The sequence below is a fragment of the Oncorhynchus nerka genome, linkage group LG14 (genome assembly GCF_034236695.1).
Source record: "Oncorhynchus nerka isolate Pitt River linkage group LG14, Oner_Uvic_2.0, whole genome shotgun sequence".
NCBI lineage: Eukaryota > Metazoa > Chordata > Actinopteri > Salmoniformes > Salmonidae > Oncorhynchus > Oncorhynchus nerka.
Window position 1 is genome coordinate 9024746 of NC_088409.1, and position 13145 is coordinate 9037890.

The window sequence follows — 13145 nt, forward strand, 5'->3', positions numbered from 1 at the left end:
TTTAAACTAACCCCTAACCTTAACTCTTTAAACTAACTCCTAACCTTAACCTTTTAAACTTACCCCTAACCTTAACCCTTTAAACTAACCCTAACCTTAACCCTTTAAACTAACCCCTAACCTTAATTCTTTAAACTAACTCCTAACCTTAACCCTTTAAACTAACCCCTAACCTTAACCCTTTAAACTAACCCCTAACCTTAACTCTTTAAACTAACTCCTAACCTTAACCCTTTAAACTAACCCCTAACCTTAACTCTTTAAACTAACTCCTAACCTTAACCTTTTCCTTAAAGATGTATAATTTAGCTGAAAGCAAAGTCCCGTCTCTGTGGGAAAACCACGGTTTCCGTCCCCATAAACGGTAACATATTCCCAATATAGTAGTGCACCACATAGGGATTAGGGTGAATAGATGTCCGTTTGGGATGCAGCCCAACTGATTACAGGTAGACTTTGCCCTGGAGGGACTGTTACAGGAAGAGACCGGAGCGCTGTGGAAGAGGTGAGTAGATCTGAGGGTAGAATTATAAGACAATCAATATGTTTAATAAAGGATTTGTTACGCCGACTGCTGTTGTATGTTACACGTGTGATGTATTGTCAGTAACTGACTTAGTTAAATTAAGATTCCCTATCGACAGTCGTGGGTTATTCCACAATGGCAGGGGAGGATTTTAGAGTTGGATTTTACCTCCTATTATTTACAAATATATTTGTATTTTTTAGATGAAATATGAATATATTTTATATCTTTATAGTTAGTAATTTTTGTTGCAATTACTAGTGCTTTTCTCTCCATTTCACAGAGTCTTCAACAGGATCTTGTGTCTGTCAGGACAGTGAAAGGAAGAGGAAGGTTTATTTCCTGGTTAATGACACAGGTATATTTCTCTGTGTGTCAATGATTAGGACTTATTACCTGACGAAAATCTTTTAGGAGGGTGACATGGATCAATCGAAAAGAAGCAGTGAAGTCCAACTCCCACCGCCCTACTCTCAGGACGATGGTCAACAGAACACCTATTGGCAACAGAACACCTATGGCCAACAGAACACCTATGGCCAACAGAACACCTATGGTCCACAGAACACCTATGGCCAACAGAACACCTATGGCCAACAGAACACCTATGGTCCACAGAACACCTATGGCCAACAGAACACCTATGGCCAACAGAACTACAGTTCTCCCCACTACGGTCTGAACGTTGGCCCTGGCAACATAGCGGTGGTCTCACCAGCAGGTCAGTATAACGACATGGGTCAGGGTCATCCCGAGGACCAACAACAACAATGGGCTGCTCCACTACCACCTGACTCTTCCACCGGGCTGGAGGACACCGGCTGCTTTGATGACAAAGCCATAAGAAGAGGTTAGTCGGTGCCTACGTCTGAAATGGTACCCTAATTTGCTATGTAGTCGCCTACTTTTGACCAGCGTCCATAGGGTTCTGTTGAAAAGTAGTGTGCACTACATAGGGAATAGGGGGCCATTTGAGACTCAGTCACACGTTTTTTTTTGGGGGGGGGGTTGGTGTCCTTGTATCATGATGATCTGGAGCCCGCATCAATCCTCTCCTAGTAGGAGTGCTGATTTAGGATCAGTTTTCCCTTTGAGATCATAATTAATACGATTGTATGGACAGGACAAACCTGATCCTAGATCAGCAACCCATTGAATAAACAAGCTTTGTGGTGAAAGCAGCCCTACTGCGGTGCTCCGTCTTATTGGCCTGAAGTTTACCAGTGGGCCACCTGCTTAAGGTAAACCTGACTCAGGGGGCCCACAGTAAACACCTGGTTAAGGTATACCTGACTCAGTGGGACCACTGTAAACACCTGGTTAAGGTATACCTGACTCAGTGGGACCACAGTAAACACCTGGTTAAGGTAAACCTGACTCAGTGGGTCCACTGTAAACACCTGGTTAAGGTATACCTGACTCAGTGGACCCACAGTAAACACCTGGTTAAGGTGTACCTGACTCAGTGGGACCACTGTAAACACTTGGTTAAGGTATACCTGACTCAGTGGGACCACAGTAAACACCTGGTTAAGGTATACCTGACTCAGTGGGACCACAGTAAACACCTGGTTAAGGTAAACTGACTCAGTGGGACCACAGTAAACACCTGGTTAAGGTAAACCTGACTCAGTGGGCCCACAGTAAACACCTGGTTAAGGTAAACCTGACTCAGTGGACCCACTGTAAACACCTGGTTAAGGTATACCTGACTCAGTGGACCCACTGTAAACACCTGGTTAAGGTATACCTGACTCAGTGGGACCACAGTAAACACCTGGTTAAGGTATACCTGACTCAGTGGACCCACAGTAAACACCTGGTTAAGGTAAACCTGACTCAGTGGACCCACTGTAAACACCTGGTTAAGGTATACCTGACTCAGTGGGCCCACTGTAAACACCTGGTTAAGGTGTACCTGACTCAGTGGACCCACAGTAAACACCTGGTTAAGGTAAACCTGACTCAGTGGGACCACTGTAGACACCTGGTTAAGGTAAACCTGACTCAGTGGGACCACAGTAAACACCTGGTTAAGGTATACCTGACTCAGTGGGCCCACAGTAAACACCTGGTTAAGGTATACCTGACTCAGTGGGACCACAGTAAACACCTGGTTAAGGTATACCTGACTCAGTGGGACCACAGTAAACACCTGGTTAAGGTATACCTGACTCAGTGGGACCACTGTAAACACCTGGTTAAGGTAAACCTGACTCAGTGGGACCACAGTAAACACCTGGTTAAGGTATACCTGACTCAGTGGGCCCACAGTAAACACCTGGTTAAGGTATACCTGACTCAGTGGGCCCACAGTAAACACCTGGTTAAGGTATACCTGACTCAGTGGACCCACAGTAAACACCTGGTTAAGGTATACCTGACTCAGTGGGCCCACTGTAAACACCTGGTTAAGGTGTACCTGACTCAGTGGGACCACTGTAAACACCTGGTTAAGGTGTACCTGACTCAGTGGACCCACAGTAAACACCTGGTTAAGGTGTACCTGACTCAGTGGGTCCACTGTAAACACCTGGTTAAGGTGTACCTGACTCAGTGGGACCACTGTAAACACCTGGTTAAGGTAAACCTGACTCAGTGGGACCACAGTAAACACCTGGTTAAGGTATACCTGACTCAGTGGACCCACAGTAAACACCTGACCTGACTCAGTGGGACCACAGTAAACACCTGGTTAAGGTATACCTGACTCAGTGGGACCACTGTAAACACCTGGTTAAGGTATACCTGACTCAGTGGACCCACAGTAAACACCTGGTTAAGGTATACCTGACTCAGTGGGACCACTGTAAACACCTGGTTAAGGTGTACCTGACTCAGTGGGACCACAGTAAACACCTGGTTAAGGTAAACCTGACTCAGTGGGACCACAGTAAACACCTGGTTAAGGTATACCTGACTCAGTGGGACCACAGTAAACACCTGGTTAAGGTAAACCTGACTCAGTGGGACCACAGTAAACACCTGGTTAAGGTAAACCTGACTAAGTGGGCCCACAGTAAACACCTGGTTAAGGTAAACCTGACTCAGTGGGACCACAGTAAACACCTGGTTAAGGTATACCTGACTCAGTGGACCCACAGTAAACACCTGGTTAAGGTATACCTGACTCAGTGGGCCCACAGTAAACACCTGGTTAAGGTATACCTGACTCAGTGGACCCACAGTAAACACCTGGTTAAGGTATACCTGACTCAGTGGGACCACAGTAAACACCTGGTTAAGGTATACCTGACTCAGTGGGACCACAGTAAACACCTGGTTAAGGTATACCTGACTCAGTGGGCCCACAGTAAACACCTGGTTAAGGTATACCTGACTCAGTGGACCCACTGTAAACACCTGGTTAAGGTATACCTGACTCAGTGGACCCACTGTAAACACCTGGTTAAGGTATACCTGACTCAGTGGGAGCACTGTAAACACCTGGTTAAGGTATACCTGACTCAGTGGACCCACAGTAAACACCTGGTTAAGGTATACCTGACTCAGTGGACCCACAGTAAACACCTGGTTAAGGTATACCTGACTCAGTGGGACCACAGTAAACACCTGGTTAAGGTATACCTGACTCAGTGGACCACAGTAAACACCTGGTTAAGGTATACCTGACTCAGTGGACCCACAGTAAACACCTGGTTAAGGTGTACCTGACTCAGTGGGACCACAGTAAACACCTGGTGACTGTTAAGTGATTTGTTTCCACAGGCTTTATAAAGAAGGTGTACCTGACTCTGATGATTCAGCTTCTAGTCACCTTTGGGATCATCTGTGCCTTTCTGTATTGGTGAGGCACTTTTGAGTGTTACCCAACTATAAAACTTCAACACTTTAATTAAGACTTCAACACTTTAAGACTTCAACACTTTGTGTTACCCGACATTAACATTTTAACACCTAAACACTTCAACACTTTAACAATTCAACACATTAAGACTTCAACACTTTAAGACTTCAACACTTTTAAGTGTTACCCAACATTAAAACTTTAACACCTAAACACTTCAACACTTTAAGACTTCAACACATTAAGACTTCAACACTTTAAGACTTCAACACATTAACATTAACATTTTAACACTTTGTGTTACTTAACATTAACATTTTAAGACTTCAACACTTTGTGTTACCCAACATTAACATTTTAACACTTTGTGTTACCCGACATTAACATTTTAACACTAACACTTTTACGTGTTACCCAACATTAAAACTTTAACACCTAAACACCTCAACACTTTAAGACTTCAACACTTTAACACTAACACTTTAACACTTCAACACTTTAACACTTCAACACTTTAAGACTTCAACACATTAAGACTTCAACACTTTAAGACTTCAACACTTTAAGACTTCAACACTTTAAGACTTCAACACATTAAGACTTCAACACTTTAAGACTTCAACACTAACACTTTAACACTTCAACACTTTAACACTTCAACACTTTAAGACTTCAACACTTTAAGACTTCAACACTTTAAGACTTCAACACTTTAACACTTCAACACTTTAAGACTTCAACACATTAAGACTTCAACACATTGAGACTTCAACACATTGAGACTTCAACACATTAAGACTTCAACACTTTAAGACTTCAACACATTAAGACTTCAACACATTAAGACTTCAACACATTGAGACTTCAACACATTAAGACTTCAACACTTTAAGACTTCAACACATTAAGACTTCAACACATTAAGACTTCAACACATTGAGACTTCAACACATTAAGACTTCAACACTTTAAGACTTCAACACATTAAGACTTCAACACATTAAGACTTCAACACATTAAGACTTCAACACATTAAGACTTCAACACTTTAAGACTTCAACACTTTAAGACTTCAACACATTAAGACTTCAACACATTAAGACTTCAACACATTAAGACTTCAACACATGCAGTTGTCCCAACACGTTGAAGTGTTGAAAGCAGTTTCCCCCGTTAGATTCCAATGTTATATTTTTAACTGCACAATACCACAGCTTTATAATGTACCTACAAGAAGTGTATGAAACAAAGAGATGAGTTGTCTTCTGTAATCGTCGTAGGGAGGCTCTGAGGCTCTGGTCTATGAAGACCTACTGGTTTTCATCCTGCATGATGTAAGTAAATGTCACGACGTCCACTGAATCCTACAGAATCTCTCTGCTTTTACTCCTGGGCCTGTATTCAGAAACCTTCCCACAGCAGGAGTGCTGATCTAGGATCTGATTGGGTCTTTTAGATCATGTCGTGGAATATTCTAATCGAATGAGAGAGAACTTTGTTATTTCTTCAAACAATCATCTTTTGTTCAATATCGATTAATTATTGCAATAATGAGGCTGGTCGACCAAACACCCTTGAGTGTTGAACCGAGTAACCTAACTTTTACACAAACGCAGAGTTCTTTATACGACTGACGCTAAGAATGCTTAGTCATGGTTGGTTCAACCCCTCCCATGCAGACCAAGGAGCATCATAATCCACTCTGGGTTCATCCAGTCGTTATCTGCACAGGGTTGTTGTCTTAACCCCACCCTGGCTTAGTTTCCCAGATGGAAGGATGATTTTGAGACAGTGAGGGATTGTTCTGCTCCTAAGCTTTCTCTAGTAAAACACATTCTTGTCTAGGTAATGCAGTTTTTTAACTAATTTTGTCAGCTCAAGCCATCTCTAGTGACCATACTCCCAGATTAGCTGCAGGAAGCTAGAGTGGAGACCATAAAAACAGAGACACTATCAGGACAGAAATGTCTTACTATTAGTTAAATATTAATGGTTAACAATTAATATAAAATGAATCAGGTAAATAGGTAAATTGTCTCTCACAAATCATATTAAATGCCATGACATGGACATTGGACCTGATGCCAAATCAGCACTCCTACTCTGAGTCACTTTATGAACACAGGCCCTGACATCTAAACAACGGACAAATGAACCCCGCACACGAAGACCTTTATATTGAGCGCTGTGATTGTACCATATTGTATTAATACATTGTACCGCTGTTTCCTGAACAGAGCAGTGGTGATTGTACCATATTGTATTAATACATTGTACCGCTGTTTCCTGAACAGAGCAGTGGTGATTGTACCATATTGTATTAATACATTGTACCGCTGTTTCCTGAACAGAGCAGTGGTGATTGTACCATATTGTATTAATACATTGTACCGCTGTTTCCTGAACAGAGCAGTGGTGATTGTACCATATTGTATTAATACATTGTACCGCTGTTTCCTGAACAGAGCAGTGGTGATTGTCCTCATCATTTCCTTGTCCTGTTGTGTCAATGTACGTCGGAAGGTCCCGCTCAATTTCCTGGCCTTGGGACTGTTTGTAAGTATCGATTCCAAGAAGGCATCAATAAACGTTTCTCACGTTGGTTGTATCGTCTGACCTTTGTGTTATTTTTCTGTGTAGACCACTGCAGAAGGTCTACTGCTGGGCTCTGTGACTGTGTGAGTACTGCATGCCTCTGGAGGGACCCTGATGTACTTGCTCTCTGATGGATAGACTAAATCCTTTACCATCCAGCATGTTAGTCATGCACACGGCGGGTTGGTAGTATGAGATCATGTCTAAACCAATCCTCCATGGAGGTGGGCAGTATGAGCTCATGTCTAAACCAATCCTCCATGGAGGTTAGCAGTATGAGTTCATGTCTAAACCAATCCTCCATGGAGGTGGGCAGTATGAGCTCATGTCTAAACCAATCCTCCATGGAGGTTAGCAGTATGAGCTCATGTCTAAACCAATCCTCCATGGAGGTTAGCAGTATGAGCTCATGTCTAAACCAATCCTCCATGGAGGTGGGCAGTATGAGCTCATGTCTAAACCAATCCTCCATGGAGGTTAGCAGTATGAGCTCATGTCTAAACCAATCCTCCATGGAGGTGGGCAGTATGAGCTCATGTCTAAACCAATCCTCCATGGAGGTTTATAGTATGAGCTCATGTCTAAACCAATCCTCCATGGAGGTTGGCAGTATGAGCTCATGTCTAAACCAATCCTCCATGGAGGTGGGTAGTATGAGCTCATGTCTAAACCAATCCTCCATGGAGGTTGGCAGTATGAGTTCATGTCTAAACCAATCCTCCATGGAGGTTAGCAGTATGAGCTCATGTCTAAACCAATCCTCCATGGAGGTGGGCAGTATGAGTTCATGTCTAAACCAATCCTCCATGGAGGTTGGCAGTATAAGTTCATGTCTAAACCAATCCTCCATGGAGGTTGGCAGTATGAGCTCATGTCTAAACCAATCCTCCATGGAGGTTAGCAGTATGAGCTCATGTCTAAACCAATCCTCCATGGAGATTGGCAGTATGAGTTCATGTCTAAACCAATCCTCCATGGAGGTGGGTAGTATGAGCTCATGTCTAAACCAATCCTCCATGGAGGTTGGCAGTATGAGTTCATGTCTAAACCAATCCTCCATGGAGGTTGGCAGTATGAGCTCATGTCTAAACCAATCCTCCATGGAGGTTAGCAGTATGAGCTCATGTCTAAACCAATCCTCCATGGAGGTTAGCAGTATGAGCTCGTGTCTAAACCAATCCTCCATGGAGGTTGGCAGTATGAGCTCATGTCTAAACCAATCCTCCATGGAGGTGGGCAGTATGAGTTCATGTCTAAACCAATCCTCCATGGAGGTTGGCAGTATGAGTTCATGTCTAAACCAATCCTCCATGGAGGTGGGCAGTATGAGTTCATGTCTAAACCAATCCTCCATGGAGGTTGGCAGTATGAGTTCATGTCTAAACCAATCCTCCATGGAGGTGGGCAGTATGAGTTCATGTCTAAACCAATCCTCCATGGAGGTTGGCAGTATGAGTTCATGTCTAAACCAATCCTCCATGGAGGTTGGCAGTATGAGTTCATGTCTAAACCAATCCTCCATGGAGGTTTATAGTATGAGCTCATGTCTAAACCAATCCTCCATGGAGGTTTATAGTATGAGCTCGTGTCTAAACCAATCCTCCATGGAGGTTAGCAGTATGAGCTCATGTCTAAACCAATCCTCCATGGAGATTTGAAGGGATACCTGACTAATAGATCTAGTAATATTTCACTGTAGGGTTGAAAAACTTCGGTAACTTTCCTAAAAAATGTCAAGTTTTACAGAAATCATGGTTGGAGAATTCCTGCTTTCATTCTTATTCCCTCCCAATTCCGGGGGCATCGTCCAACCAGGACTTCTGTAAAAGCCTCGGGAATTTTGGTGGAAAACCCTTTTTCAGTGATAGACGAGAGTTTGGTTTGTGTTGCAGGTTCTATGAGGCGGAAGCTGTTATGTGGGCTGTGGGCGCCACAGCACTGGTCTCCCTGGCTCTGAGTGTCTTCGCCATGCAGTCCAGAGTACGTCTCTCTCCATAGATGTAGAAAGATGGCACACCTGAAATCCTTGTAAATGACCGTGTTCTGTGAAAGCACGGGCAGCGCCCTTAGTGGCTGTCTTCCATTTTTTAAAGTAGTCCATTTCCTCTCCTTCAACTTGTGAGTGTTCTGGTAATCTATGAAGAAACAATAACGCACTGCATACCACCATCTACTGTGCTGCAGTGTGTACAGGCTGAACAGGTCAAAGCCAGGTTGGTGATTTAGTGCCACCTGCAGTTATAGAATGTTTGCTGACGAGTTTAAATCATTGGCTTACGCCTCCTGATGACCTGCATGGAATTCAAATTACTACGTCAAAATGGGGAGAATCTCAAAAGCATTTCCTTGATTCGTCACATCCTCTCTCCTCGCCTCCTTCTCAAAACCTATTGGATGACAAGGTCCTGAGGTTCCTCCTTCTCAAAACCTATAGGATGACAAGGTCCTGAGGTTCCTCCTTCTCAAAACCTATTGGATGACAAGGTCCTGAGGTTCCTCCTTCTCAAAACCTATTGGATGACAAGGTCCTGAGGTTCCTCCTTCTCAAAACCTATTGGATGACAAGGTCCTGAGGTTCCTCATTCTCAAAAACCTATTGGATGACAAGGTCCTGAGGTTCCTCCTTCTCAAAACCTATTGGATGACAAGGTCCTGAGGTTCCTCCTTCTCAAAACCTATTGGATGACAAGGTCCTGAGGTTCCTCCTTCTCAAAACCTATTGGATGACAAGGTCCTGAGGTTCCTCCTTCTCAAAACCCATTGGATGACAAGGTCCTGAGGTTCCTCTTTCTCAAAACCCATTGGATGAAAAGGTCAGAAGGGCGGGAGCTCTGACCTTTTCATCCAATGGGTTTTGAGAAGGAGGCGAGGAGAGAGGACGCGAGGTTTCAAGGAAATGCAATTGCAGGCTGAGTGTGATGAGGTATGGCACGTTAAAAAAAAGTTTTGCGGGTAAGTTTCCATGTACCGGACAAAACGATCTAAGTTAATGCATTTTCAACTCCACCATGATTTTGTCACAAAAACTGTTGCACTGATATAGCAAACTATCCCAAGCTGGTTTTGAGCATGAGTTCGACAGTTCGTGATTTCGACAGTTCGTGATTTAGACAGTTCGTGATTTTGGCAGTTCGTGATTTAGACAGTTCGTGATTTAGACAGTTCGTGATTTAGACAGTTCGTGATTTAGACAGTTAGTGATTTTGACAGTTCGTGATTTAGACAGTTCGTGATTTAGACAGTTCGTGATTTTGACAGTTCGTGATTTAGACAGTTCGTGATTTTGACAGTTCGTGATTTAGACAGTTCGTGATTTAGACAGTTCGTGATTTAGACAGTTCATGATTTCGACAGTTTTGCTGATGAAGTGGACAGAGTGAGTTATATGATTTGGATAAAAGACAGATCAGTTTAAGTGTATCTTAGTTAAATGCACTGACTAAGTGGCTCTGATTAAGAGTGTCTGCTAAATGTAGCTTACTAGCAGTGTACCATCTTTCCTCATTTCTGTTATAGTGGGACTTCACCTTAGCCAGTGGGGGCTTGTGGGTGTTCTGTTGGACTCTCATATCCTTTGCATTGTTGTGTGGAATCATGCGATCCCAGGTAAGTCAACAGTCATTTCACAGGTATACCAGTATGTACAAAATATTTAAAAAGGGGCAATCTGCTATTTAAACAGTAACAATGCCTTCCACGCCACTGTTTTGGTAAACAGCTGAAGAATGTGTCTGGACAAATGTAACCACGCTCACATTCATAGGCTATGGATGCATTGACTGGCCCGAAAATGGATGTACCCATCGCAGATTGCCCCTTTTTAAAACAACAGTATTTGATCTTGTGTACTTGTAATGGAGATTAAAGAACATTAACCATGTTTCAGTTTTAGAAATACACTTGTTCAGGAACTAACTTAGTCTTGTGTTTTTAATCCATAGTATGTGTACATTGTGTACGCTTGCCTGGGAACCTTGCTATTTTCCTTGGTAAGTAACATTCTTCCTCTAGCTAGTCCTTTCATTGGCTAGGGTTGTTAAGAAATCTAGTCCTTTCATTGGCTAGGGTTGTTAAGAAAGCTAGTCCTTTCATTGGCTAGGGTTGTTGAGAAAGCTAGTCCTTTCAGGCACCTTCATACCACCAAGCAATACACGTTCACTGACATCTCAATAAAAGTGTATGTAGTCCTTTATACACAATCTTTAAGAAGCTTAGGAATGGTCGCCCATGTGGGGGTTTTTAAAATGAAAAAAAAGTTGTGTATGACTCATTCTGTAAGCAGTCAGAAACAACCTACACGGTAATATGTATTTTTTGGTCGTAATATAACAACTGATTCGTGTATATGTGTGTGTGTGTATATATATATATATATATATACAGTGGGGCAAAAAAGTATTTAGTCAGCCACCAATTGTGCAAGTTCTCCCACTTAAAAAGATGAGAGAGGCCTGTAATTATTTAGCATAGGTACACTTCTATGACAGACAAAATGAGAGAAAAAAATCCAGAAAATCACATTGTAGGATTTGTAATGAATTTATTTGCAAATTATGGTGTATATGTGTGTATATATATATATATCTCTCTCCAGTACCTGGTGATGGACACTCAGCTCATACTGGGCGGGAACCACAAATACAGCATTTCACCAGAGGAGTACATCTTTGCTGCTCTCAACCTGTACCTGGACATCATCTCTCTGTTCACCATGCTACTGGCACTCATTGGACTCAGCCGTTAACTTAATACGCTGTTGTCACGTCAGATAACGCAACAAGCCACCTGCCCTGATGTAGTTGAGGGACAGAGCGTGGAGTAGGAAATTAGGATAATGCCTTTTTAAAAATCAAATCAAATCAAATGTATTGGTCACATACACGTATTTAGCAGATGTTATTGAGGGTGTAGCAAAATGCTTGTGTTCCTAGCCCCAACAGAAATGCTTGTGTTCCTAGCCCCAACAGAAATGCTTGTGTTCCTAGCCCCAACAGAAATGCTTGTGTTCCTAGCCCCAATAGAAATGCTTGTGTTCCTAGCCCCAACAGAAATGCTTGTGTTCCTAGCCCCAACAGAAATGCTTGTGTTCCTAGCTCCAACAGAAATGCTTGTGTTCCTAGCCCCAACAGAAATGCTTGTGTTCCTAGCTCCAATAGAAATGCTTGTGTTCCTAGCTCCAACAGAAATGCTTGTGTTCCTAGCCCCAACAGAAATGCTTGTGTTCCTAGCCCCAACAGAAATGCTTGTGTTCCTGGCTCCAACAGAAATGATTTTGTTCCTAGCTTCAATAGAAATGCTTGTGTTCCTAGCCCCAACAGAAATGCTTGTGTTCCTAGCCCCAACAGAAATGCTTGTGTTCCTAGCCCCAACAGAAATGCTTGTGTTCCTAGCCCCAACAGAAATGCTTGTGTTCCTAGCTCCAACAGAAATGCTTGTGTTCCTAGCCCCAACAGAAACTCTTGTGTTCCTAGCCCCAACAGAAATGCTTGTGTTCCTAGCTCCAATAGAAATGCTTGTGTTCCTAGCCCCAACAGAAATGCTTGTGTTCCTAGCTCCAATAGAAATGCTTGTGTTCCTAGCTCCAACAGAAATGCTTGTGTTCCTAGCATCAACAGAAATGCTTGTGTTCCTAGCCCCAACAGAAATGCTTGTGTTCCTAGCTCCAACAGAAATGCTTGTGTTCCTAGCCCCAACAGAAATGCTTGTGTTCCTAGCCCCAACAGAAATGCTTGTGTTCCTAGCCCCAACAGAAATGCTTGTGTTCCTGGCTCCAACAGAAACGATTTTGTTCCTAGCTTCAATAGAAATGCTTGTGTTCCTGGCTCCAACAGAAACAATTTTGTTCCTAGCTTCAATAGAAATGCTTGTGTTCCTGGCTCCAACAGAAACGATTTTGTTCCTAGCTTCAATAGAAATGCTTGTGTTCCTGGCTCCAACAGAAACGATTTTGTTCCTAGCTTCAATAGAAATGCTTGTGTTCCTAGCCCCAACAGAAATGCTTGTGTTCCTAGCCCCAACAGAAATGCTTGTGTTCCTAGCCCCAACAGAAATGCTTGTGTTCCTAGCCCCAACAGAAATGCTTGTGTTCCTGGCTCCAATAGAAATGCTTGTGTTCCTAGCCCCAACAGAAATGCTTGTGTTCCTAGCTCCAATAGAAATGCTTGTGTTCCTAGCTCCAACAGAAATGCTTGTGTTCCTAGCCCCAACAGAAATGCT

General features: G+C 42.9%; 1 protein-coding gene across 2 annotated transcripts; it reads left to right on the forward strand.

Annotated features, from left to right (window-relative positions):
* The first annotated feature begins 429 nt into the window (after window positions 1-429).
* Window positions 430-11849, forward strand: LOC115120759 (protein lifeguard 1-like). 2 transcript variants are annotated; one of them, XM_065027314.1, is made up of 10 exons: window positions 430-505; window positions 810-1376; window positions 4256-4334; window positions 5615-5668; window positions 6800-6890; window positions 6975-7012; window positions 8822-8909; window positions 10446-10535; window positions 10871-10918; window positions 11524-11849. In XM_065027314.1, exons 2-10 carry the CDS (start codon window positions 950-952, stop codon window positions 11671-11673), a joined length of 1065 nt encoding a protein of 354 aa, XP_064883386.1. In that variant the 5' UTR covers window positions 430-505; window positions 810-949; the 3' UTR covers window positions 11674-11849. The 2 variants fall into 2 exon arrangements, with proteins under 2 accessions (XP_064883386.1, XP_064883387.1); XM_065027315.1 differs by having other exon boundaries at window positions 465-505; window positions 913-1376.
* The last annotated feature ends 1296 nt before the right edge of the window (window positions 11850-13145 follow it).

Coding starts and splice junctions, on each gene's coding strand:
- LOC115120759 (XM_065027314.1), top strand. CDS start 950: ATGGATCAATCGAAAAGAAGCAGTGAAGTCCAACTCCCACCGCCCTAC. Junction 5,669..6,799: donor TGGTTTTCATCCTGCATGAT/GTAAGTAAATGT, acceptor TTTCCTGAACAG/AGCAGTGGTGATTGTCCTCA. Junction 8,910..10,445: donor TCTTCGCCATGCAGTCCAGA/GTACGTCTCTCT, acceptor TTTCTGTTATAG/TGGGACTTCACCTTAGCCAG.